The following is a 27,930-nucleotide window of genomic DNA, read 5'->3' on the forward strand; positions in this document are numbered from 1 at the left end:
AATATATAACCATAACTTGCACTTAATATAATATAAATATCTAAATACTCTTAGCCTAATAGTTAAAGGTTAATCCTTCATTTATAGATAAGTTTTTTGTGGATATTTTTAATAATAATATATATTTTTATATTTAGTTACATCTAAATAAATACATTTTTGTATTTGTAAGTATTTTTATAACTTACAAATAGTCACAAAACAAACTTAGAACAATCAACATATATTTTTTTACACAATATTTATTATTTTGTGAGAATAAATTTATGAAAAAAATGAAAGACAGACATTGATTTATTTATTTTTTTACAAAATTTGATATTTATAAATTTATTTTTAATTATAAAATGATAAAATCTATTTTCAATAAACTTAGTTAGAGTTTTATGAAAATATCAATGTAGATTTTTTTAAAATCTGAATTTCAAATAAAATTCTTCAATTAGATTTATATAAATTAACTAGGAATTAGAACATATTTTCTTAACTTGAGTATCCAGTCACAGGGAAAAGAGACTCTATCAGACCTTTCTTAGAATGTTGAGAAAAATTTTAATTATCATTTCCTAATTGCTGGTTATTAGGATTATTTTCAATATTTTAACTTTTCTTTTCTTTATGATTTTAGCTGTGTTTTTGGATTTATTTTTATATTATATCATCAGAGTATTGAGGAGGGAATATGAGATCTACAGATAATTTAAGAGCATCATCTATCATTCTAGGGATCAACATTTCAAGGAGAGGACTAGATTCTTCAATACAGGGATTTGTGTTGATTTCAATTAGCCAAACATTAAATTATTAATCTATAAAGAAATCATAGCCAAAAAGCTCAAATGAGTATTTTCTATCGTTAGCATTCAGCTTATTCTTCACACTTAGCATAGATATAGTTATGATCTCCTTAATTCTTGGCATTATATCACCTCTGAAAGTTTGAATATAACCTTTTTTCTAGAGGTATTCATCAAAATTATCCAAGCTTAGCTAATTACCATTCTCGTATTGCCCATATGAATCAGAGTATTTCTGGATTGCATTATTAGTTAAATGAATAAAAATATTATCCTAATCTGAAACATCGTATTTTTTACTGCTTGTACGAATGTAACCTTCTTTGAATAAGTAGACATCAAGATTTTAATTAACTAAAACCCACATACGAATATCAAATTTTCTTTCATTTATAAGGAAAGGTTTTTCAATATATTTTTAAATTACAAATGAATGTTCTTTCATTAAGTAGCCTCCAAATTCTGCTGATATACCATTACTATTTTTGTTACCTTTTTTTTCTGGAGAGTTTGGCTGCTTATTTTAATTGTTAGAGCTATTTCCGCTTGTACTACTATTAGTTGCAGCTTAAGTAATTATAGTTGGTTTTTTGGGAAGAGATAAATCACGTATACGTGAAATGTGAATATTATTATTGTAGTTGACATTATGGTTGCTGTTACTAGCTTTATTTTTTTTAATTTTTTGTTTTTTTGGTTTATTTTCTGTTTCACCATCTTCATTTTTTTTAGGGCTCTCTTATTAATCATTAAGCTATTCGTTTTGTAATTATTCAGTTTAGTTTAATGCTCCTGTTTGTTATGAGTTTGGAGTAAGTTCAATGTCTTTTTCATTTCGATTGTTATTATTTTTTATAATTAAATATTTATCTTGGAAATCACCATCATTGTTATTATTTAGATTTAAGCTTTTTTTCATTTAATCCACTTTTTTCCCTTTCTCTTCTTCTTTTTCTAAGTTATTAGGGGTTACATATAAGCTTTTATCGAATAAATTTTTCAAGACAGGTTCCTCCTTTTCGTTTTATTCATTTTTTTGCTTATTCTCTTGATTTGCGATACTCTCTGCCATGGCTATATCTAACAACATATCTTACTATTATTGCAGAGTCTATTTATCATCATTTGGTTAAGCTTTACTTTGTATAGGTTACTCATAAAATCCATCAAAATAATTATTTAAAAGAGTTTCAAGCTAGAATAAATTAGAAAATAATTCGATTCCTCTGCCTCTATTTAGATTTGTAGGTTTTAACAACCAAATATAGCTACTTTATGAATCACCTAAAAAAGTATTGTGAATTTTCATTTCTCCATATTTATCCACTCCTGGTGGAGCAACAATTCCAAGTTATTTCTTCTTGTTAGACTTTTAATTGTTCGTACGAATTTAGACCTATCTGAATTTACTCTTGATCTCAATGTAATTCTTTTTATATTCGTTCTAAGTTTTTAAGGGTTCAGGTAAATTCTTGTAAAAGAAATCGCAAAATCTTATTAAATCTAAATCCCAGAATTTTTCTTTCAAAGAAAACAAAAATGTTGTGGGAGTAAAATCAAAAATATTTAATCCTCTTTCACTGCAATATCTATGTTAATATTTAAAAAATAATGAATGATAAAAACAAAAAAGGAAATAACTTAAAAATAATTAATAATTTTTCTTTCTTTCTTTCTACCTTCCAATGTTTTTGATGATTCCATTTTTTGTAGTAATTTCTGCATGAAATTCAAAATGATTGACAATTCTTTTTTTATGTAAGCTCAAACTTTCAAATCTAATTATTTTTTTATTATTTTTATTGTTAAATTATTAAAAATTAGTTAATTAATTAATTACTTAATTCCCTTCGAAAATGGATGCCATCTAAAATTTAGATTGCTAGAGTAAACAGGAGACTCTCTCCAATTTGAGCGAGTAAGAAGCACTCTTCTAACTAAACCACTGTTGTTGCCTTTCTAAAAATAGCATGTATAAATTCCTTCAGGTAACTTCTATTATACAGTATAAGCAGAAGTAATTATATTGGATTTTATCTCTAAATTTTACTACTGCTATTGTTGTTGTTGTTGTTATTCAGGAACTTAAGATTTTATAAGTAATACTTGATCATTTAAATTAGAAGAAATGACAGCTCTTGGATTAGACTAACTTCTTTTTTCTGATTAATCTTCATTTAAAAAGTTGTACTCTTCCAAGTTATTCAATTTAGTTATATCGACTTAATTAGACATTGTATTACTATGAACATAAACTGCTTTCGTTTTATGTATTCTTGGAGGTGAAAACATGTTTTATTAATAATATGATTTATTCTCATAAAAATCAAACTATTTTTAATTATTATTTTAGTTGTTGTTGTTGTTGGTATTTTTTTCTTATGTCACAAAATTTAAATCAAACGATGCGTCTCCACTTCCTGCAATACTGAAGGTCCCTCCTTTAGTATAGTTAAATGAATTACCTCTTCTTTTTTATTATTATAATACTATGCGTTACTGGATAAGAGAAGATTAATTTTTGTCACCCTTTGTATTTTTTATTGGAGACAAAGTTTGGTCAGCACTCTTATTATTTATGCTGTTATATACGTTTTAAAAGTCAATAACTGGAGAAGTTTAGTTATTACTGTTAGCATTTCTTTTTGATTTTGGCGACACATTTAAATTACTACTATTTTGTTAAAGGTTTTATCCTACAGTGTTTGAATTCATAATTTAATTTTATTTTTTTTAATTTTGAGTTTGGCTTTCTTCATAAAACTCTGAATTGGTACCTGTAAGTTCTTTATTTTATGCATTAGTGTTTTTTTACTTCAAAGATGTTTTAGAGTTTTAGTTATTAGTTAACTTTCTATTTGATGAGATTGACTGAGTTAAAAAACTATTATTACTCTAGCCATTCGTATCATTTTCTTGAAACCCTCCATATGCATTATCCATAAAATTTTGAACATATGAAATATTAGATAAGGACTCCTCATATCTATCGTTATTGTTAAATTCCTTCTCTATCGTTTTTTGATGATCATTTTTTATTTCTTTTATAGATTATGCAATTCCAAAAGATTGATTATTTGTATTTTATGGAGTCAACTTTTTAGGACTATCGCTTTATGTTTTTTCATTTAGAGTTTGTTTAGAATGATTATATTAGTCAATTAAAGATTATTATTTCTAAGTAAATTCTGGGTCTTTAATTCCTTGTTAATTATAAAAATCCTAAAGGATTAAACGTTATTATGCACTATTGTTTCTATATTCACTTAGTAAAGCATTTAAATTGGTCGTATTTGTTTAATTTATCACAATATTATTTGCTTGTATATTATTTTGTTTAACTTAATTTTGATATTTGTTCTACGTCAGCTTTTATGTTTAAGAGTAATTTGCTTAGCTTTCATCTAATATTTAGCTTTTATTAACGAAGCAATTAAACGAATTATTGTTGTAGTTGCTATTATTATTTTTGGTATTCGCATTCATTCCATCATTTCTATATTACAGTGAATGGTTTTAACCTCTCCTATTGTTAACTGAATGATTGTGCACACTTACCTTTTTCTGAAGGAGATTTTTTCTTTTTTGCAAAAATTAGTTAATAACATAAGGCTAAACTCCCTTAGAAATTTATTGAAGAGACTATTGGTTACCATTAGTATATATTTCAAGAGAAGCTGCTAGAGCAGGATTTTTACTTAATTAAACTCTAATAGCTTTTTTAATATTATTTGCATGTCTTTAATCATTGCTCTTGGCTTATCTTTCTACTCTATAATGGATAGGTTTACTGCCTACTATTTAATCTTCTCCCATCATATACTTCTAACTATCTTAATTTTAAGAAGATCGTATACGAATTTAATTTTTCTTTTTAGAGTATTCATTAATTTGACTCTATTACTGTAACCTTGAGGATTAATAATTCTTATTAATACTTCCGTTCGGATGAAGCTTGGAGTCAATAGCCAATCCATCTACAATAGCTTGCTACTATTATCGTATAAAAGTGTATTCATCTTAGTCTTAAAAGATATTTGGTAAGCAAGATACATTTACATTTTAAGAAGCTTTTTTAGAGCGAGATTTAAAGGGACTTTCAGTTACAATACCAGACTATTATTTAGCTTACAGCGATTAATCTTCATTTTTTAATTTTTAGATATTTAATTAAATATATAATTTAAACATAATTACTCTGTCCTTGCGATAATAAAATAGCCTCGGAAGTATTTGTATGTCGCAATAATCCATGGTTAATAATAGCATCATCTTCCTAACACAGTGAATTCTATTTCTTATTTATTTATATTTTTTAAGTTTTAAATTATTCCTCAAATTTCGATAATTTGCTTTCTGTTAATGATTCGCCCTTTTTATGGTCATTATAATCTGATTTTATTATTGGAGTCATCGAAATATTTTTTGTGCATTCCTAATTTTGATTGTTATTGTGCTTTAAATAATGATCTTTTGATGGCTTTATAGGTGAGTTGTAACTAAAATTGGTGAACGTAGAATTCTTCATTTTGCTTATTATTGGTTTTCTAAAGATTTGTAAGCAAGAAAAAGATTAGAATAATATAGAAAATAAATTTGCTAAATTATGAACACAAAAAATATTTTCTTATTCTGTTAAAATTAGTTTTAGTTTTGTAAGTAATTATTATTGCTTAGAAAAAATTTGTTATTTTTTCTTTACTTTTTTGTTAGTATTCTATGAGACAGAAATATTAATTTGCAAATGATATTTGAAGAATTAATTTTAAATTACTTACAATACTTGTTTTCAATAATAATATAAATATTAACAATCACGTTAACAATAACAATCCATTAAATACAAACTATCTGTTTTTTTTACAATCTTTCATTTTTACATTATAATAAACATTGATTGAATCACCCTTATTATTTTTTGCTTAATATAAATATGTAATTAATTTTAAGATTCAATCAATGAATCATTTATTTATTAATTTATTGATTTAAATCTTTATTAGAATACTTAAATTTTATTTAACTTTATCATACAAATCATAACCATCCATTCTCCTCAATTGTATTATTATAGTTGCCTCTATATGCGTAAATTGAAAATTCGCAATAGCAATCAATATTATATTTTTTCAAAAAATATATTTATAAATAAGTTGTTATCAAACAACAAATTAATTTTCATTTTTGCTAATAACTTTTGAATATAAATAAACATTTATCATTTTTAAAATAATATAGTTTACTGAAAATATTTTTATTCTATTTATAGCAAATTTAATAAACAAAAAATAATAAAATTGGTTTAAATTATTTTCTAAAAATTAATTGTTTAAAGAATTAATTATTAAAATATTTCTAAATATTTAATAAGAGATAAGAAAAAAAAATTATTGAATAATTAATTATAGTAATATGTTGAACTCAAATGTTATCAAATATTAATTAGTTTATTATTTTCTAAATATTCATAATTTAGAAAACAAAAATTAAAATAAATAAATACTTTTATATAAAATTTCTTTAATTTTTTTTTTAATAAATAAATACTCTAATTTGTATCATAGTTTGCTTAGAATCAATTAATATTGTTTTATTTTTAATTACATTGTAAATATTTTTCAATCTAGATCTTCTCTTGAGTCAGAGTTGAGATTATCAGGTTCTTCTAATACTTCATTTGCTTGCACAGTTTCTTAATTATCTTCTTCATTAATCTAAGGAATGGTAGTTTCGTCTTATTACTATTCTGCTTATCCTATTTATTTGGGGATGCTGATTACTTATTTCTTTTTCTTTATTATTTTTTAGAATGCCATTATGCAATGAATGCTAGTTCCTGCTTTTGTAGTTTTAAAATATTCTCCTTTTCTTTCCATAATTCCTTTTTCGGGGTGTCTAATATCGTAGTATTAAGGATTTCCTAAAGATATATCTTTTGCTATTTCTGACCATAACCTAATGTGGAATGCAGGATATCTTTTACTTGGCTCTCCTATAAATATCCAATGGTCTACTTCATTGGGGTCTATATCCTATATATTTTAAATAATTAATTAGTTTAAACAAAATAGCTGCTAATTTTTACTTCTAATTTTTTATAAGCATCAGGTGGTCTACGAGGAACTATTTCATAGCCCACAGGACAGAAATAATGGTCATGAGCATGATAAATAAATGTCATATTTTCATTTCTTAAACCCTTTTATTTGATATTTTTAGGATTAAAAACTAAACTATTTAAACCAAATAATAAATTTAATACTTCTTCTAATCTGTCTAATGCTTCTTTTTCATCTATTCCAGGAGTACGATTATCTCCGCACATTTTCCAGAAAATATATGCTGTTCCATCAACTTTAAAATATTTGCAAAGGAGCTTGAACCATTTTATTAATGTACCATTTCCAGTGAAAGTTCCGAAATCAGTATCCTAAAAAAGCTTGCCTTCTTTTTCTACTCCTAAGATTTGTAAGGCTTCTTCTACAGAAATAGGTGGTAAAGTACCAACACCAAGCCAAGAGAATAAATAATTCCAGTTGGACATCTATTTAAATTAACAATTATTATTGAATGCAACATCTATAAATAAATTATACCAAGCTACTTATTCCACAAGAGCGCTGATATTGAGGTCTTGAAAGACAAAACCTAATTGTTAAATTAAAATTCATTCAATTGCTTTAAAAAATTTAAATTATTTACCATCTTCTCTAATCTAAATATTTTCTTTGTTTCATTTCTTCCTATGTTATCGTAAGATTCTTAGGAATTTCATTTTTTAGCTTAACCTCTGGTTAAATTACTTAGACATTCTTTGCATTTTAATCCATATTCTCTTTATTCTCGCTATTGATTTTTTATTCATTTCCTTTTTTTTATCTATTTTTCCCTAATTCTGGTTTTTTACTATGATTTTTTTTAAACAGTTTTGAGAAATCCATGACGACATTTTAATCTTCTTAATCACTCTAAGGTTTTTAAATCTATTTTGGTTTTTCATCTATAATTTTGAGTGCCTTTTCCAAAGCATTTAGCTCCAGATTTTTTAGAAAATCTTTCAACAACTCCTAATCCATTTGTTAATTAAACTTTTAAATTTTAAAAATTTTAATTAGAACTTGTAAAATTATAATTTTTTAAGCAATCTCTAATATTAATCATCTATCAATTAATCAACCACTAACCACTGGTTTAAAAATTTAAATTTACAATCTAATTGATTTATAGTAAATTGATTGACACTAAATATTTTTTAAAATAATTAAATAAATTTATATTTAATGATTTAATTAAAGATATAAAATTGATAAAAAAAAATATTTAAATAAAATAAATAATTTCCTTTTAAAATGGGTTTTAATAAAATTAAAAAATTTTAATATACATCAATGTTTTTATATTTTAAGATTTATTATAAATTAATTTATTCATTTTATTTTAAATATTATTTTTTATTTGAATATTAATGATATAAGTAAAAATTTTTATCTTATGAAATTGATTAGAATAAAATTTTAATAAATTTATTATTCATCTATTTATTTATTGGTGGGAATAGATTATTTAAATAGAATTTAAAATAATCTTGAAAAAAGAAGAATGTTTTGAAATAATATATCTAAACAAATGAAAATGTAGGCAAACAAAAAAATGTATTTTTATAGAACTTCAAATTTTAGTTAGTGATCAATGGAATATTTTCAAGCTAATCTGGTGTAACTAAAATTTATTATACAAAATAATGAATTGATTTAGTAAATTTTTATAAACAACAAAATGTTGTTTTTAGAAATATAATTTCAAAAATGCACATGTAAATAGAAGTAAATGATTACTGCTAAATTTATATTTTTTAGTGTGTAATTTGATAACCATGAAATATCTAGCTATGTAAGTCATATATTTTATAACACATTAAAAAAAATCACTAATTTGTGCAAGTTTTATCTTAATAATTTAATTAAATATTAACAAATATTAAAAAAGAAAAAAATACTAAAAAGAATTAAAGCTGTTTTTGTAAAACTTGATACTAAACTTGATGATAATAAGAAATAAAATATGAGCAACTTAAGTGACAGCGATTCCGAAGGGTATTCTATAAATTTAGGTATAATTTTAAATATTTGTATACAAGTATAATATTTGGTTTTATGAATTATAAATAGAATTAAATCCAAAAATATAGTAATACAGAGGTATAATGATTTGTAACTAACCTTAAAGATGGCAGTATTCTATAGAATAGGTAGGAAACAATCCTTTCATTAGAAATGATCTCAATTAAGAAGAAAATCCATTATTTATTAAGCAAGAGAAAAACCTTATAAAAAAATTCAAATAAATAAGAGTAAATAATAAATATAAATTAAGATCTCATTCAACGACGCTGAGTGAAAGGTATTTTGTATTTATCTTAATTATTTCTAGATTCATTAATTTTAATTATAGGGACGATTCAACGCAACCTTCTGGTCCACATACCATATAGAGAAATGAATCTTTTGTGCACTAAAGGAATTAAAATTAAGAATTCAATTCTATATAAAACTAAAAAAGTGAAAAAGTTAGCAGTAGAATTTATGAGAATATATAAGAAGATATATAGCTAAAACCTAAAAATTATATTTCTGCTATTAGTTATAGATGCAATAGCGAAAGTAGAGCAGCTAACTTAAAAGAAAAGTTCGATAATTATAATAGAGCAATAGCATAAAGAAATAAGTCACAAATTAAAAAAGACCTAGTATTACCAAAGATATTTGACAATAAAATCAAAAATTTCTTAGAGGAGCATGGACATCATGAGTCTATAAATAAAAACAACTTCAGTAATAAATACTATCCAGATAATATATTCAAAAATAATTCTAAAAATATTTAGAAAATAATGAATTAGTAATAAGTAATAATGAACAATATGATTTTAAATAAATTAAAAGATAATGACTAAGACTAATCATAATTAGCTAAAGAAATAGAGAGCTTTGAAATGCTAAGTTAATTGAATTAGACAGAAATATGTAATCTTAAGAGTTATTCTCCAGCTAAAAAGAAAAAATATAGAGTAAAAAAAATTCCAGAAAAGCTTCAAAGAGAGCTAAGTCCTTAAGAGAGAGCTAAATAAGACATTAAAAAGTTACTGAATAACAAATCAAATCTAACCAATCTTTACTATGAATTTATGAATTCTCTAAAATTTGTTAAATGAAGAGTTAGCTTCTAAGATTTTAATATCTGATTACTTACCAGTGAATTTATATAAGTACTACTAACACATTTTAACTAAAAAAAATTTAGATTAAAAATAAATAAATAAACAACCTAATAAATAAATAATAACCACAATCATTTTTAATCAATTAATTTTAACAAGAAAATTATTTAAATACTTTAACTTATATTAAATTTTATTTCCACTTTAATTAACTAATTAATCACCAACTAAAATGAATGATAAATTAAAAAAATTTTATTATTTTATTTAACTTAGTACATAATTATATTTAAATGTATTTTTTATTAATTCTCATTTTAATGTTTTTATAATAAATTAAACCTACCTTCTGTCATACATTCACAAAATTTCTATGGAATTTCTTTCTAATTTATCTAAATTATTTTATCATTTATTATTGAATTTAGGATATATTTATGATAAATTTTAACTTATTAATTGAATTCATTTCTTAAGTGTAATTTATCATAAAATCTTAAAAAAAAACTAATAAATAAATAAATTAATGGTTCTATTTACTGTAGACTTGATTAATACATTTAAAAATAAATTCAATTAATTATTTTTATTAAAATATTACTTACATACATCAATAGTACTAATTTAATTATAGGAATTGTTTTTAATTTTTTTTTCAATAAAAATCTATCTATTAAGTTGATATAAAATTTTATGCCACAAAAATAATTAATTATCTAGAAACTAATTAGAATCATTATTAATTATTAAATATATCAACTATTTAGTTTAAAATTTTAAAGGTTGATTATTTTTTTATAAATAAATTTAATTTACCCAAAATATAAAGATAAACTAATTTAAAACTCATAAAATAGCATAGAGGAATACATATTTTTATAACAAAGTTTTTCAAGTGCAATTTAAGCTGTCACAAAAAAATTGCTGCTATTAGCAATAATAAGAATAGTTCATTTTTTCTTGAGAAAGTATTTATTGTTTTTATTTTTACTTAAATAGGCAAGGTTGTTTATTTATTAGAAGATACTCCGATTGGTATTAAATAAAATCCTATTGAATCAAAGCTACTTGTATTTTTAAAACTGCTAACTATTAGTCCAGTTTATCCTGAATAACTTAGTTATTAAATACTTCCTGTTTATTCATCTTTTCTGTTCATAAAAAAGTAACAATCCTATTATTTGAAAAATATTTTCATCTGGCCATTATGCTAAGCTTAATCAATAATCTAATATTTGTATGAGTTTTTTATAGTGTTGGGTAGTTAATTTGGCTAATAATAAAAGAATATTAGGCTTTATTAATCTTAAATATCATGCATAGCAAGTATTGTCTACCTTTAATTACTTGATTAGCTGGCAAATCCTTTAAAAATATAGTTTGGCTCTGTAAAATATTCAATACATTTTATGTTTTCAAATAATTACTATTTGTTAAATATCATCTATATTTCAAATAATTAAAAATTACTAAAGCTAAGAATAATTTTTGTGAAATCTATCTAGGAGATACTATATACTTTTGAAACCTGACTTCCTTAATCAACATTATAATTCAAATTATTTAAAATATCTTTGATATTGATTACTTAAAATGAGTCAAAATTTTTAGAAATTTAGTAATATGCAAACCCATCTTGAGTAAAGAAAATATTAGATTAACACTGATAGCTCCACATAAAGTAAACTAGCTTTAAAAGCCTCATTTTTTCATAAACGGAGCAATTAAATGTAAATTGTCCTTCTTCTTAATCAGAAAGTACTATTTAACAAATAGACTATCCTATAATTTAAGGCTATTAGATTAAAGCAATAAGGCCTAAATTTGGATCATTAGATATTTTATTTAAAACTTATACGTTTTTATCAAATTAAATAGAAGTAGAAATCCATGATTAATTTGAAATAATTTAAATCTATGGATCTTAGCTGTACATTTAAGGCTATTATAAAACAGTTATTTTATTAAATTATTAAGTAGAAGAATCTTATTTATTTAAGCAAAGAGTAAAAAATGTTTGCTTAATAATATTTTTATTGATAAGAGGATCTAATGTGATCATAATTGATGATTCATCGGTTTGCAAATAGCAGTAATCGAGATTCTAGCCAAGATTCATGCTAAAAATATTTTGAAAAATTAATTTATTTTAGTAGGTCATTACAATTATTTCTCCAAACAAAATAGTATCATATGCATTAATTCCGTTGTTTTATTTGCTAATTAAGCTATTCTGAAGATACATTTTTAAATCTATGTTGTTTAAACTGTAGGTAATCTGCCAACCTAGAAAATTGCCGTAATAAGTATTAAAATCATTGAAATAGTAGAGATCATTTACTTTTAAAACTTAAGAGTCATAGTAATTTTAAAGAGATAAAATTCCATCAGATTGCCTATTTATATAACCTTATTATGAAGCTAAATTTTTTTAGAATTTGAAATTAAAAATCATATGCTAATCTTCTTAAGTTATTTTTTTTAGATTTTTTAAATTCGAATCTATTAAAATCTAAGTAGACATGGTGAATTAAAAATCTTAATTAAATTTCTACTATGAAATTTTATAATCCATCTAAAATTATAAATAATAGGAAAAGTAATAAAATTAAATGTCAGGTACATCGATATTTGTGTTGATGAAACCAATAAGTTTATTTCCGAAGAAGGATATGTTAAAGATATTAGGATCTACTGGTATAGAGCAGTAAAGCTAATTTTAAGAGTTGACTTGATATATTCTAAAAATTAATATAACTGAATCATTATTTGAGTTGATAGCAGGTATAGCAATATATTCTTGCATGTTAAAAATATTAGCAGATGTTTAGATTAGAGAAGGATTCGAAAGTTAAAGTTAGTATCCTTGCCCATAAAGTGACCTTAAGAACTAAGGATCAATATTGTCAGCGAGCAAATAATTTTAATCATTATAGCTATAAATATTAATTTCTGAAGAGTTATCTGCATATTATCTAAATACAGCAAAAGAAGTATAAAATAAAATTACATTTCTACTTATTTCTTATTTTTATCCTTGAGGTACATTAATATTGTAAGAAAAAAAATTTTTAACATAGTTATAGCTAATTATGAGGGTATTATTGGTCGAATAAACTATATTATTTTCATGATTACATTTGATGTTAGTAATTTTAGAAAATTAGAACTATGCAATGAAAGTTTAAGATATTATTTAGAAACTACTTTTTGAAAAAAAATAGTATTTATATATTAAAAGGAGATCATATGTTTCAAAAAATAAATAATTGTTCACTGGATCAGTCAGTATGTTAGTAACATTTTTATTTTATTAATTAAAATATCCAAATTCATATTTTTAAGATTCACTATTAAGTATGGGTATTAAAGCAACAAACCTTTCAAAATTAATTATACAAACAATCCCATTTTCATCTATTTTCATTTCTCCTTACTCAAAGTTAGCTTGGTCTAACACTTAAAAATCCAATTAATTATTACCAGTTTATGCGCTTTCTAAAAGATAAATGTCATAAGCTCCTTAATTTTGATAGATAGTTACAAAAATATTTTCTAAATAAGTAGCTGCCATTCTCAATAAATTTTTTGTTTCAAATGAATTATAAGAAATTTGATTAATTTATTAAACTAAAGAATATTTTGTTTAAATATCTTTTGCTTCTTGCTGATTAAAATTGAGCTTTAGCTCTGATCCTATTATATATTTTTCTATGTTTTTGTAAATCAATTTACCTTAATTTTATTAAATTACTTCATAAATATTTTATTAACTTTATAAAATGTTTATTTCTGATTAATTTGTATTCAATAGCTATATTTTAAAATTTACTGCTTAGCTAAATGGATTTTCTTGTTCAAGTATGCTAATCAACAATGGAGTTTTTTCAATTTAGGACATGTTTATTGCTAAAAAAGGAAGAGATAAACGAACTTAGTTTATTTAATACACTTCAGGGTTATTTCCTATTAAATATGTTAAAATTAAAGTCTCAAAAATTTAATTTGCAGACATTAAAATTGAATTAGAAGTCGGCAGGTGAGGAAATCTAGAAATAAGTCTACATTTAGCAACAGAAAATCCTAAAATATAATTAGATGTTATTATAGCTATTAAATCCTTTTGAATTATAAAAGCTCCAAGTATGAATTAACCCATAGAAACACTATTGAAATTTGTAATTTGTATTTGTAAGGATTGAAAATTTTAATAATATTTGACATTGTATAATGTTAAATAGATATATTATTAGTTCGAATAATATTCTAATACATAAACTTCAAAAGCGTTAATCGATTATACCATTGTGTTATATTCAATATTTGTTGATAGAGGATTTTAAAGATACTCACTTTTAATGTAGTTAATTTTACCATTTAATCCCAGATAAAAAACTGCAAAAAATTACTATTTTAAATTTTAGAGATTGCATTTAACAAGATAAAATGAATCATTTTGTAAATATTTCATATTTAAAAAGTTAACATCATAAAAGGTATCCTTTAACATTAAGTTTTGGTCTTTTATAATAAAAGAAATAATTGAGTTTTCTAAGATTCCTATAAAGTAAAGTTATAGATAAAATTGATACTATAAAGACTGTATTCTTGCTAGACTTTAATCTATGTTAATAGGTTAAATAAGAAGTTAATATAAGTTAGCGGTAACTTAATAAACTAAAGTTTATTAGATAGATGTAGCAATCACTAAGACTGAACTATATGATGGGATTATTTATGTCTCTATTTTCCCTAATTAAGGTCTAATTTTATTTTCGATTGTTATAGAATTTCTTTTTGTCAATGTTATTACGTTTTCTATATTTGTAATCTCTTCAAAGTACAATTTAAATATAATTTCTGAAGACAAATCATTATTAACTTATACATTAAATTTAATTGAAGTAGTCGAGTTGAGCTAATCAACGAAATATGAATCTATTTTCTCAAACTTATCTTGCTATATTGTTTTAGATATTAAGTTTATTGGGTTTATAATCTATATTCCATTTAGATTCTAAGTATTATCAACATAGTAATTGCCTTAAGATATTTCAAAATAATCAGATAAGTCTACCTGTTTTTATTCAAATTATTACAAATTTATTGCTATATTAATCACCTAGCTTGATGATATTTTAAGACTATTTAGTAAGAGGAAAGTCAATTTTAATAAAAAAATATAATTTAATATCATTAATTTCTTTTCTTTCTATTGATTTTACCAAAATATTAAGCAAATTAATTAAATATTTATTGAATTATATCATTAAGTTATTAATGCTAAAATTGGAATCTAAAATATTAAAATATTAATATTATTAGATATATCAATTAATTAAATCTGATTATAAAAAGGGATATCACAATGCTAAATTTATATATTTAATAATTTTTTTTGATTAAAATAAATATCATTTTTGGGATTTAAAGAATAATAGCTTTAAAATATTCAACTAAAATAAATACTCTAAAAAAATAAAGAAAGTAAAGATGTCTATTTAATCAACAAATAATCTAAATTTTTGTATGTGTTGATTTCAGGTTAAATATGATTATTTTTAGACTATTATTTAAATATTATTTCCTTAATATAAATCAGAGGACAATTAAAACTTTGCTATATTACAATTATTCAACAAGCATTTTTATTTATAAATGAGATAATAAAATAAGCAAATAAATCATTATTTTAAGCATAAACATTTAACTATTTTATAAATTATTTACTTAAATTAATAGATTATTAGGTAAATTTATATTATATGTTAATTCAGAAATATATTAAGCTTAATTTGGCTATACATTTTGCCACTCAAAAATGAGATAATTTATATTTTTACAAATTAAAATTGTATTTTTATATATTTATAGTATTTATTCTTAATTATATTTAAATATTTTTACTTCAAAATTTAGGAAGTAATGAACGATAAAAAAAAAATAATTTAATTTAACAGTTATTTTATTTATTAATATTTGGTATTCCTAATAAATTAGCTAATTTTTATTATATATTCATTATTTTCATAATTAAATAAAATCAATTAATTTAATGTAAAATTCAGTTTTAGTTTCATGAACTTATCAGCCTTGAGAAGTGTCAGTATTTGACTAAATTTCTCATATTCCTATTTATCTAGAATATTAAAATTTTAAAAAATATTTTATCTATTAAAATTTTAAAAAATATTTTATCTATTAAAATTTTAATAATTTGATTTGAAATATTACAGATAGTTTTTTAAATGTAGGAAAACCTGTATATTAATTGAATGTATATCTAGACTTAATAAAATTTTTAATTATTTTATATAATAAATATGGTTTGATACAAATAAAATAATAAAATATCTACTCTAAATTTCATTTAAAAGTTACTTTTTTACAGTAAAAATTCAACTTTATTTATTTCATTTATATAATCATATTTTTGATGATAAATTTATAAAAATTGAACTAATATATTTTTAAAAATAAATTAACTTGCAAAAAATAATTAATAGATATTTATTTTTGCATTTTTTATTGTAAATTAATAAATATTTTATTTATTTAATTTACATAACTTAAATTTAATAACTTCTAAAGATTTTATTTTAACCATGGCAACTATTATTGTTTTATATACATATTTTGTTTATCAATCATCTCAGTATTTTACTAATTATTTATACCCAAAATATAAATCTCAAAGTTTTCTCTTTAATTTGTAGATTTTTAATTAATCAGAGATTTTATCGCATTTATTTAGATTAAAATATGTGTTATTTAAAATTATTAATGAACAAAAAAGAAACTTTTTATAATTAATTAATTATTCAAAATTTTGCTTGTTACTCCTATTATTTTTAATAATTAACCTCTACTCACCGTTTAAATTAAACCAAATTGAATAATGTGATTGAAATATGGAAATAAAAATTACATATAAAACCACTTAAATATTAGGAAAAAAATACCTCAAAGTAGAAGTAAATGAACTATATTGATAAATATTTAATTTCTAAGCAGATAATATTAAAGGCTTATTTAATAGAATAAAAATACTTAATAACTGTGAATTGAAAAATCATCAGTAGAATATTCCTCGAGAAACTCATAAAATTTTCAGATATGATATCTTAATATTATTAAAAGACTTACTCACAGATAGGAGATATATTACAGAACATCTAGGTTTAATATCCTAATGTCCTTGAACTTTAAGCTAATTTTAATGCTATTTTTGAGGTATTGATGTCTTTAGAAATTTTAGATTGACAATTAGTGCAGAATTTAATTAAATAAGATTTTTTTTTACTTTTTTATCAAATTTTTATGAATCAATACATAGAATAAATAAATCAATTCAAAATTAAAAGGAAATTTATTTAATAAAAAAATTAATAATAACGTGTAAAAAGAAAAATTAAATTTAAGTAGTCACTATTCTCTAATATCGTCACTGATTGATTAAAGCAAAATCACTAGAATGAATTGACTGTAAGAATTAACTGCTTTTGAATATAATTCAATGTTAGATAGTTGAGTGTAAAGAAGAAAGCATCTTATAAATTAGTTAAAAAGAAGTTAGTATAAAAAATATAAATTATATTTTTATAAATTCAGATTAAAGTAATAGCCATCTTAAAATATATTATTTTAAGATAAAAAAATTAAATTACTGATTAAATTTTCCTTAAATGTTTGTGAATATTTTTTTAAAAAAATCTATTTTAGGTGTACAAAATTTAATTTAATCTAAAGTAAATAAATTTTTACACAAAATTTGATGCTCAATTTTTTTTTACAAATGTTTATGTTATTATCTATGGCTGGTTCTAAGTCTTAAAAGGTAAAATAAAACCAAGTTAAAATTAAATTGAATATAAGAATAGGTTAATAAAATATAATACTTCATTGAATTTCGCAAAAATGTAGTGTCTTAAAAGATTAAATTCCAAAAAAGAAATTCCATTTAAATTTTGCTAATAATTAATAAAATTAATTTATATTTTTTATATATCAACAAACAACAAGCAATTTATAAACGTTAAAAAATCATTTATTATTTAGATTAATATCATAATAAATATCAAGTCTTATTTCAAGGTGATAAATAAGATAGTGATAATTTTTTTAAATCAAGTGGAAGAAATGAGTATTATTTTAAATGTTTAAAATATGAAAGTAATATTTAAAAAAATATTTTTAAGGTTTTATTTTCAAAAAATGTAGTTTTGTTATATCTTTATTTTTCATTAACACTTGAGAGCATGATCATTTTTTAAATAAATGGACCTCTCCTTTTCCTACAAAAAAAATAATTAACTTTCTTTTTTGTCTTTTCTATATTTAAATTAAAAGAAATTGTTATTTCATTGTGTTTTTCTAATGGATTGATCATTAAATAATTTGATTTAATTTAATTTTTATTTTGATTTTATACCTTCTTAAAGTAATTCGTAGCCAGCTTTTAGATGAACTATTTTTGGGAATTTTTTGTTTAAATAAAATAAAAAATTTAATTTACATAAAAATTTAATGTATTAATAAATTAAATAAAATAAAAGTAAAAATAAGTTAAAAAAGAATGAATATTGCTAAATTTGATATTTTTTCATCTCATTTCTTATTTAACATTCAAAATTAAGACAGAAGAAAAGCAACTACAACAGGATTTATTTTAACTTTGGTTACTATCCTTGTTGTGTTTACATATTTTGTTTATTTGTCGTATCATTATTTCACAAATTAGATAGACCCAAAATACAGATCTTAAAGTTAAAGCTCTTAGAATGTAGAATTGCCAATAATCAAAGATCTCATCGCATTTAGATTTGAGTATGACTAAAATAAAAACATTAAAGAACTAGAACAAAAAAATAATAAAACTTATCTGAATCACTACGCAATGTTTAGACTTCAAAATAAATCAAATGAAAATTTAGTACTTTTAAAATTATAAAGCTGTTAGAATCCTTTGCTTTCAGACTACACTTGTATAGACACTTCTTCTGTTTCCGATTAACTTTTAGAGTTAAACAGCAAAGAAAACATCATTTCATAAATACTCATTCTAACTTTTACTTGCTATTCAGATTATTTTCAATAATAAACTCCTCCTAATTGTGCAAACCAAACAGAATTGAATAATGTTATTGGATAGTGGAGAGCAAAATTGCATATTAAGCTACTTACGTCTTAGTATAACATCACCTCATAGTAGATGGATATCAATTATATCGATAAGTTTTTATATTTAAGCACATCGCAGGGTTCTTTTACATATTTAACAGCATAAAAATACTTAACTACTATTAAAGATGGAATATTTTTCTAATCTTCAGTAGAATATTCTTCCCTAGGTTCATACGAGTTTCAGACATAATAACTAAATATTTTATAAGATAATATCCCTATAGGAGATCTCTGCTTATAACTAGGAAATATTATATAGCAAATCTATATTTAATATCCTACTTTTCCTGAAGTATTAGCTCTTGTTAATACGATATTCGCTATATTGATGACTCTAGGATATTTAGGTAGGCATTTAGCGCAGGAGTTAATAAGACAAGATTTTTTTTTACTTTTTTTACAAAACTTCTACTAGAATTCTTATGAATCAATTCTCAGAATAAATAATTTATTCCAAAATTAAGAGGTTATTTTTTTTGACAAGAAAATGAAAAAGTCTGAGGATATAGAAGAAAAAAATACAGATTAAGATAATGTGAGTGTGCCAACAATTTTAACAAAATCAAAAGAACAAATTAACAAATAGTAGTCATTTAAACCAATTTAATTTGATTTTAAAAATTATTTAGATGAATAAAAGGAATAAACTAAAGATGAAACACCAAAATCATTATTCTATTCAAAATAAATTTCTTAAAGTGATAAATTAATTTATTAAGAAAATGCATTACATAATAGTAAAAAAACAAGTAGAAAGTAAAATCATTTTCAAAATTAACAAGTTAAAAAAATTTTACAAAATGATACTTTATCATAAAAAAAAAATGAAATTTCAATGGCATTTTCTGAAGCAATAAAAACAGAAATTCCATAAATTACAAATTAAAGTAATAATTATCTAAGAACAGACAATACTTAATTAATTTAGGAAAAAAAGTTAAGTTGTAAAGATTATTTGTTTGATAGATTAAAAGCAATTTAAGATAAAAATAATCTAATTAAGGTGCACAAAATTTTATTTAATAAAAAGTAAGCTTAATTTTTAAAAGTATCATTGATAATAAAGACAAATTTTTTATTTTAAAAGGTGTTGTTAACTATTTAGAAAACCTGAAAATGAAATCTAAAATGAAATAAAACGTGAAATTGAATAGGAAGTAATGAGATATCTAAATATATTTGAAGTTTACAAAGATTTGTTATTGTTGAAAAAAGCTATAATGATGCTATTAACTCAAGAGTAATTAGCTGCAATAAAGTTTATAGGTTGCTCTCCTCCTTCTTGTTAAAAGTCGAATTAACAAAAAAAAGGTGACATGTCAAAATAAAAATGTATTCTTTTTATATTTGATAATAAAATTTAAATGATATTTTTTTTATTAAAATAAAAAAGTTAACTTTTTACAAAGTCAAATAGAAATATTGTCATCAGCAGAATTATAATCTTAATATTTCTAAAGTTATATAGAAAAGTGTTAAAATAGTGATAATTTGAGTGATTTGGACAAAAGAATAATATCCTGCATTTTCAAAATTGAATAAAATTGATAATATATTAAATTCATATAAATATTTATTTAAATACAGTAAATCCTCATTAATCTACACTATAAATTATTTTTCAATATGATTTTTAAAGATATTTAATACTAATAAAATAATAAAATACCTACTCTAAATTTCATTTAAAAGTTACTTTTTTACAGTAAAAATACAAATTGATAATTTATTCCATATGTATAATCATTTTTTTGATGACAAATTTATAAAAATTGAACTAATATATTTTTAAAAATAAATTAACTTGCTAAAAACAAATGATAGATATTTATTTTTGTGTTTTTTTTTGTAAATTAATAAATATTTTGTTTATTTAAATTACATAACCTAAATTTAATAACTTCTAAAGATTTTATTTTAACCATGGCATCTATTGTTGTTTTATCTATATATTGTTGTTTATTTATCATCTCAGTATTTTACTGATTATATAGACCTAAAATATAAATCTCAAAATTTTGTCTTTAATCTGTAGATTTTTAATTAATCAGAGATTTTATCACATTTGTTTAGATTTAAATATGAGTAATTTAAAATTGTTAATGAACCAATAAAAAAACTTTTTCAAATTAATTATTCAAAATTTTGCTTTTTACTCCATAATAATTAACCTCTACTCATAGTTTAAATTAAACCAAATTGAATAATGTAATTGAAATATGGAAATCAAAATTACATATAAAACCACTTAAATATTAGGAAAAAAATACCTCAAAGTAGAAGTAAATCAACTACATGATAAATATTTAATTTCTAAGCAGATAATAGTATAGGCTTATTTAATAATGACTGTGAATTGAAGAATCTTCAGCAGAATAGTCCTCGAATAAATCATAAAATTTTTCAGATATAATATCTTAATATTATTTTAGGTTAATAATTTATACAAGAGACATGCTCATAGATAAGAGATATATTACAGAAAATCTAGGTTTAATAACCTAATATCCTTGAACTTTAAGCTAATTTTAATGTTATTTTTGAGATTTGATGTCTTTAGAAATTTTAGATTGACATTTAGTACAGAATTTAATTAGATAAATTTTTTTTTTACTTTTTTATCAAAAGTTTTACCAATCAATTCATAGAATAAATAAAAATTTAATTCAAAATTAAAAGGAAATTTATTTGATAAAAAATTAAATAATAATGTGTAAAAAGAAAAATTAAATTTAAGTAGTCACTATTCTCTAATATCGTCACTGATTAAAGCAAAATCTTAAGAATGAATTGACTGTAAGAATTAACTGCTTTTGAATTTAATTAAATTCAATAATTAGTTAGATAGTAAACTGTAAAGAAGAAAGCATCTTATAAATTAGTTAAAAAGAAGTTAAAAAATATAAATTATATTTTTATAAATTCAGATTAAAGTAATAGCCATCTTAAAACATATTATTTTAAGATAAAAAAATTAAATTACCAATTAGATTTGCCTTAAAAGTTTATGAGTATTTTTTAAAAAAATCTATTTTAGGTTTACAAAATTTAATTTAATCTAAAGTAAATAAATTATACACAAAATTTGATGGTAAATTTTTTTTACAAATGTTTATATTACTATCTATGGCTGGTTCTAAGTCTTATAAGGTTAAATAAAGCCAAGTTAAAATTAAATTGAATGTAATAATAGGTTAATAAAATATATATCTCATTGAATTGTGCAAAAAATGTAGTGTTTTAAAAGATTAAATTCCATATAAATTTTGCTTAAAATTAATTTATTTTTTTTAAAATATCAAACAACAAGCAATCTATAAATGTTAAAAACTCATTTATTGTTTGGATTAATATCAGAATAAATATCAAGTCTTATTTCAGGGTGATAAATAAGATAGTGATAATTTAAATCAAGTGGAAGAAATGAGTATGATTTTGAATGTCTAATATATGAAAGTAATATATTTTAAAATTTTTTAAAGGTTTTATTTTAAAAAAATGTAGTTTTATTATATCTTTATTTCAAATATCATTTAAACTTGAGAGCATGATCATTTTTAAATAAAGGGACCTCTCCTTTCCTACAAAAAAAATAATTAACTTTCTTTTTTGTCTTTTCTATATTTAAATTTAAAAGAAATTTTTATTTTGTTGTGTTTTTCTAATGGATTGATCACTACATATTTGATTTAATTTAATTTTTATTTTGATTCTATACCTTCTTAAAGTAATTCGTAGCCAGCTCTTAGATGAATTATTTATGGGAATTGTTTGTTTAAATAAAATAAAAAATTTAATGTAATAATAAGTTAAATAAAATAAAAGTAAAAATAAGTAAAAAAAGAATGAATATTGCTAAATTTGATATTTTTTCATCTCATTTCTTATTTAATATTCAAAACTAAGACAGAAGAAAAGCAACTACAACAGGGTTTATTTTAACTTTGGTTACTATTCTTGTTGTGTTTACATATTTTGTTTATTTGTCATATCATTATTTCACAAATTAGATAGACCCAAAATACAGATCTTAAAGTTTAAGCTCTTAGAATGTAGACTTGCCAATAATCAAAGATCTGATCGCATTTAGATTTGAGTATGACTAAAATAAAAACATTAATGAACTAGAACAAAAAAATAATAAAACTTATCTGAATCACTACGCAATGTTTAGACTTCAAAATAAATCAAATGAAAATTTAGTACTTTTAAAATTATAAAGCTGTTAGAATCCTTTGCTTTCAGACTACACTTGTATAGACACTTCTTCTGTTTCCGATTAACTTTTAGAGTTAAACAGCAACGAAAACATCTTTTCATAAATACTCATTCTAACTTTCGCTTGCTACTCAGATTATTTTCAATAATAAACTCCTCCTAATTGTGCAAATCAAACAGAATTGAATAATGTTATTGGATAGTGGAAATCAAAATTACATATTAAGCTACTTACGTCTTAGTATAACATCACCTCATAGTTGATAGATATCAACTACATCGATAGGTATTTATATTTAAGCACATCGCAGGGTTCTTTTACTTATTTAACAGCATAAAAATACTTAACTACTATTAAAGATGGAATATTTTTCTAATCTTCAGTAGAATATTCTTCCCTAGGTTCATATGATTTTCAGACATAATAACTTAATATTTTATAAAATTATGTCCCTTTAGGAGAGCTCTGCATATAACTAGGGAATATAATTTAGCAAATCTATATTTAATATCCTACTTTTCCTGAAGTATTAGCTCTTGTTAATACAATATTCGCTATATTTATGACTCTAGGATATTTAGGTAGGCATTTAGCTCAGGAGTTAATTAGACAAGATTTTTTTTTACTTTTTTTACAAAACTTCTACTAGAATTCTTATGAATCAATTCTAAGAATAAATAATTTATTCCAAAATTAAGAAGTAATTTTTTTTGACAAGAAAATGAAAAAGTCTGAGGATATAGAAGAAAAAAATACTAATTAAGATTAAGATTATGTGAGTGTTCCAACAATTTTAACAAAATCAAAAGAATAAATTGACAAATAGTAGTCATTTAAACCAATTTAATTGGATTTTAAAAATTATTTAGATGAATAAAAGGAATAAACTAAAGATGAAACACCAAAATCAATATTCTATTCAAAATAAATTACTTAAAGTGATAAATTAATTTATGAAGAAAATGCATTACATAATAGTAAAAAAACAAGTAGAAAGTAAAATCATTTTTAAAATTAACAAGTTAAAAAAATTTTACAAAATGATAATTTATCATCAAAAAAAAATGAAATTACAATGACATTTTCTGAAGCAATAAAAACAGAAATTCCATAAATTACAAATTAAAGTAATAATAATCTAAAAACAGACAATTCTTAATTATTTTTAGAAAAAAAGTTAAGTTGTAAAGATTATTTGTTTGATAGATTAAAAGCAATTTAAGATAAAAATAATCTAATTAAGGTGCACAAAATTTTATTTAATAATAAGTAAGCTTAATTTTTAAAAGTATCATTGATAGTAAAGACAAATTTTTTATTTTAAAAGGTGTTGTTAACTATTTAGAAATCCTGAAAATGAAATCTAAAATTAAATAAAACGTGAAATTGAATAGGAAGTAATGAGATATCTAAATATTTTTGAAGTTTACAAAGATTTGCTATTGTTGAAAAAAGCAATTATGATGCTATTAACTCAAGAGTAATTAGCTGCAATAAAGTTTATTGGCTGCTCTCCTCCTTCTTATTAAAAGTTTAATTAAGAAAAAAAAGGTGACATGTCAAAACAAAATTGTATTCTTTTTATATTTGATAATAAAATTTAAATGATATTTTTTTTATTAAAATAAAAAAGTTAACTTTTTACAAAGTCAAATAGAAATATTGTCATCAGCAGAATTATAATCTTAATATTTCTAAAGTTATATAGAAAAGTGTTAAAATAGTGATAATTTGAGCGATTTGGACAAAAGAATAATATCCTCTATTTTCAAAATTGAATAAAATTGATAATATTTTAAATGCATATATTTAAATACAGTAAATCCTCATTAATCTAGACTATTAATTATTTTTCATTATGATTTTTAAAGATATTTAACTATATACGTAGTGGCTAATTAGAAATAATTGACCATCATATATTATACTACCTTTTTCAAGTATATTGGTAATAACAAATGATATATTATTTAGTAGTTTTAATTTCAATTGAATTTCATATTTATCATTAACATTAAAAACAAACATAATATTTTTTTAAAAGAAATGAACCTCTCCTTTATCAATAAAAAAAATTATTAACTATATATTATGTCTTATCAAAAATTTAAATTAAAAGAAATTGATTATTTTATTGTGTTTTTTAAATTATGGATCACTACAAATTTGATTTTATTTATTTATTGACTTTGCATGCATGTCTTATTAAAATAATTCATAGCCAGCTGTTAGATGAAAAATTAATTATTGGGATTTTATGTTTAAATAAAATAAAAAATTTTATGTAATAATAAGTTAAATAAAATAAAAGTAAAAATAAGTAAAAAAAGAATGAATATTGCTAAATTTGATATTTTTTCATCACATTTCTTATTTAATATTCAAAATTAAGACAGAAGAAAAGCAACTACAACAGGGTTTGTTTTAACTTTGGTTACTATTCTTGTTGTGTTTACATATTTTGTTTATTTGTCGTATCATTATTTCACAAATTAGATAGACCCAAAATACAGATCTTAAAGTTTAATTTCGTAGAGCGTAGACTTGCCATTGATCAATGATCTCATCGCATTTAGATTTGAGTATGATTAAAATAAAAACCTTATTGAACTAGAAAAAATAAACAATAAAACATATCTGAATCACTATGCAATATTTAGATATCAAAATAAATCTTTTGAAAATTTAACAGTTTTAAAATTATAAAGCTGTTAGAATCCTTTGCTTTCAGACTTCACTTGTATCGATACTTCCCCTATTTCCGATTAACTTTTAGAGTTAAACAGCAACTAAAACATCTTTTCATAAATACTCATTCTAACTTTTGCTTGCTACTCAGATTATTTTCAATAATAAACTCCTCCGAATTGTGCAAATCAAACAGAATTGAATAATGTAATTGGAATGTGGAAATCAAAATTACATATTAAGTTACTTATGTCTTAGTATAACTTCACCTCATAATAGATAGAAATCAACTACATAGATAAGTATTTATACTTAAGCACATCATAGGGTTCTTTTACTTATTTAACAGCTTAAAAATACTTAACTACCATCAAAAATGGAATATTTTTCTAATCTTCAGTTGAATATTCCTCCCTTGGTTCATACGAGTTTCAGACATAATAACTTAATATTTTATAAAATTATATACCTTTAGGAGAGATGTGCTTTTAACTAGGAAATATAATTTAGCAAATCGATATTTAATATCCTACTTTTCCAGAAGTATTAGCTCTTGTTAATACGATATTCGCTATATCTATGACTCTAGGATATTTAGGTAGGCATTTAGCCCAAGAATTAATTAAACAAGATTTTTTTTTACTTTTTTTACAAAACTTCTACTAGAATTCTTATGAATCAATTCTAAGAATAAATAATTTATTCCAAAATTAAGAAGTAATTTTTTTTGACAAGAAAATGAAAAAGTCTGAGGATATAGAAGAAAAAAATACTAATTAAGATTAAGATTAAGTGAGTGTACCAACAATTTTAACAAAATCAAAAGAACAGGTTGACAATAAGTAGTCACTTTTACCAAATTAATTGGATTTTAACAGTTATTTAGATGAATAAAAGGAGCAAAATAAAGATGAAACACCAAAATCAATATTCTATTCAAAATAAATTTCTTAAAGTGATAAATTAATTAATGAGGAAAATACATTGCGTAATAGTAAAATAACAAGTAGAAAGTAATCTCATTTGAAAAATTAACAAGTCAAAAAAAATTTATAAAATGATAATTTATCATTCAAAAAAAATGAAATTACTATGACATTTTCAGAAGCAATTAAAAGAGAAATTCCATAAATTACAAATTAAAGTAATAATCATCTAAGAACAGAAAATACCTAGTAACTTTTAGAAAAAAAGTTAAGTTGCAAAGATTATTTGATTGATAGATTAAAAGTGATTTAAGATAAAAATAATCTAATTAAGGTGCGCAAAATATTATTTAGCAAAAAGTAAGTTTAATTTTTAAAAGTATTTAGATAATAAAGATCAATATTTTTTAATTTAAAAGGTGCTGTTAACTATTTAGAAAGCCTGAAAATGAAATCTAAAATTAAATAAAACGTGAAATAGAATAGGAAGTAATGAGATATCTAAATATTTTTGAAGTTTACAAAGATTTGTTATTTTTGAAAAAAGCTATAATGATGCTATTAACTCAATAATAGTTAGCTGCAATAAATTTTATTGGTTGCTCTCCTCCTTCTTGTAAAAAGTTGAATTAAGAAAAGAAAGGTGACATGTCAAAATAAAAATGTATTCTTTTGTAATTGATAATAAAATTTAAATAATATATTTTAATTAAAATAAAGAAATTAGCTTTTTACAAAACCAAATAGAAATATTGTCTTCAATAGAATTATAATCTTAATATTTCTAAAGTTATATAGAAAATTGTTTAAATAGCGACAATTTGAGTGATTTGGACAAAAGAATAATATCCTCCATTTTCAAAACTGAATAAAATTGATCAGATATTAAATTCATTTAAA

General features: G+C 21.7%; 7 protein-coding genes across 7 annotated transcripts; 4 read left to right on the forward strand and 3 right to left on the reverse strand. All coding sequences in view use genetic code 6, as the record gives it.

Annotated features, from left to right (window-relative positions):
• Positions 1-438: 438 nt before the first annotated feature.
• On the reverse strand, positions 439-5,529 carry TTHERM_00068090 (tubulin-tyrosine ligase family protein; the record flags this gene model as incomplete). Its single annotated transcript, XM_001007746.2, has 4 exons — positions 4,995-5,529; positions 2,638-4,939; positions 2,477-2,575; positions 439-2,386 (listed from the first exon to the last, which is right to left on the reverse strand). The coding sequence occupies exons 1-4, from the start codon at positions 5,323-5,325 to the stop codon at positions 439-441; spliced, it is 4,680 nt and encodes a 1,559-aa protein (XP_001007746.2). The 5' UTR covers positions 5,326-5,529.
• Positions 5,530-6,415: 886 nt separating this feature from the next.
• On the reverse strand, positions 6,416-7,873 carry TTHERM_00068080 (immunoglobulin-like variable motif protein, putative; the record flags this gene model as incomplete). The annotated part of the gene is made up of 5 exons (XM_001007745.3): positions 6,416-6,829; positions 6,883-6,996; positions 7,060-7,341; positions 7,394-7,445; positions 7,500-7,873. 5 exons carry the CDS (start codon positions 7,871-7,873, stop codon positions 6,416-6,418), a joined length of 1,236 nt encoding a protein of 411 aa, XP_001007745.2.
• Positions 7,874-8,858: 985 nt separating this feature from the next.
• TTHERM_00068070 (hypothetical protein) lies at positions 8,859-10,008 on the forward strand (the record flags this gene model as incomplete). Its single annotated transcript, XM_001007744.2, has 3 exons — positions 8,859-8,907; positions 8,966-9,197; positions 9,249-10,008. 3 exons carry the CDS (start codon positions 8,859-8,861, stop codon positions 10,006-10,008), a joined length of 1,041 nt encoding a protein of 346 aa, XP_001007744.2.
• Positions 10,009-11,208: 1,200 nt separating this feature from the next.
• Positions 11,209-13,588, reverse strand: TTHERM_00068060 (hypothetical protein; the record flags this gene model as incomplete). Its single annotated transcript, XM_001007743.2, has 5 exons — positions 11,209-11,287; positions 11,352-11,458; positions 11,534-12,589; positions 12,638-12,989; positions 13,395-13,588. The coding sequence occupies 5 exons, from the start codon at positions 13,586-13,588 to the stop codon at positions 11,209-11,211; spliced, it is 1,788 nt and encodes a 595-aa protein (XP_001007743.2).
• A 5,001-nt stretch (positions 13,589-18,589) lies between these two features.
• Positions 18,590-20,745, forward strand: TTHERM_00068050 (transmembrane protein, putative; the record flags this gene model as incomplete). The annotated part of the gene is made up of 4 exons (XM_001007742.2): positions 18,590-19,544; positions 19,662-19,953; positions 20,285-20,529; positions 20,591-20,745. The coding sequence occupies 4 exons, from the start codon at positions 18,590-18,592 to the stop codon at positions 20,743-20,745; spliced, it is 1,647 nt and encodes a 548-aa protein (XP_001007742.2).
• Positions 20,746-23,042: 2,297 nt separating this feature from the next.
• On the forward strand, positions 23,043-25,204 carry TTHERM_00068040 (AMP-binding enzyme family protein; the record flags this gene model as incomplete). Its single annotated transcript, XM_001007741.2, has 3 exons — positions 23,043-24,685; positions 24,744-24,988; positions 25,050-25,204. The coding sequence occupies 3 exons, from the start codon at positions 23,043-23,045 to the stop codon at positions 25,202-25,204; spliced, it is 2,043 nt and encodes a 680-aa protein (XP_001007741.2).
• Positions 25,205-25,747: 543 nt separating this feature from the next.
• On the forward strand, positions 25,748-27,908 carry TTHERM_00068030 (AMP-binding enzyme family protein; the record flags this gene model as incomplete). Its single annotated transcript, XM_001007740.2, has 3 exons — positions 25,748-27,390; positions 27,450-27,694; positions 27,751-27,908. 3 exons carry the CDS (start codon positions 25,748-25,750, stop codon positions 27,906-27,908), a joined length of 2,046 nt encoding a protein of 681 aa, XP_001007740.2.
• Positions 27,909-27,930: the final 22 nt, after the last annotated feature.

This window comes from Tetrahymena thermophila (genome assembly GCF_000189635.1).
Source record: "Tetrahymena thermophila SB210 genomic scaffold scf_8254811, whole genome shotgun sequence".
NCBI lineage: Eukaryota > Ciliophora > Oligohymenophorea > Hymenostomatida > Tetrahymenidae > Tetrahymena > Tetrahymena thermophila.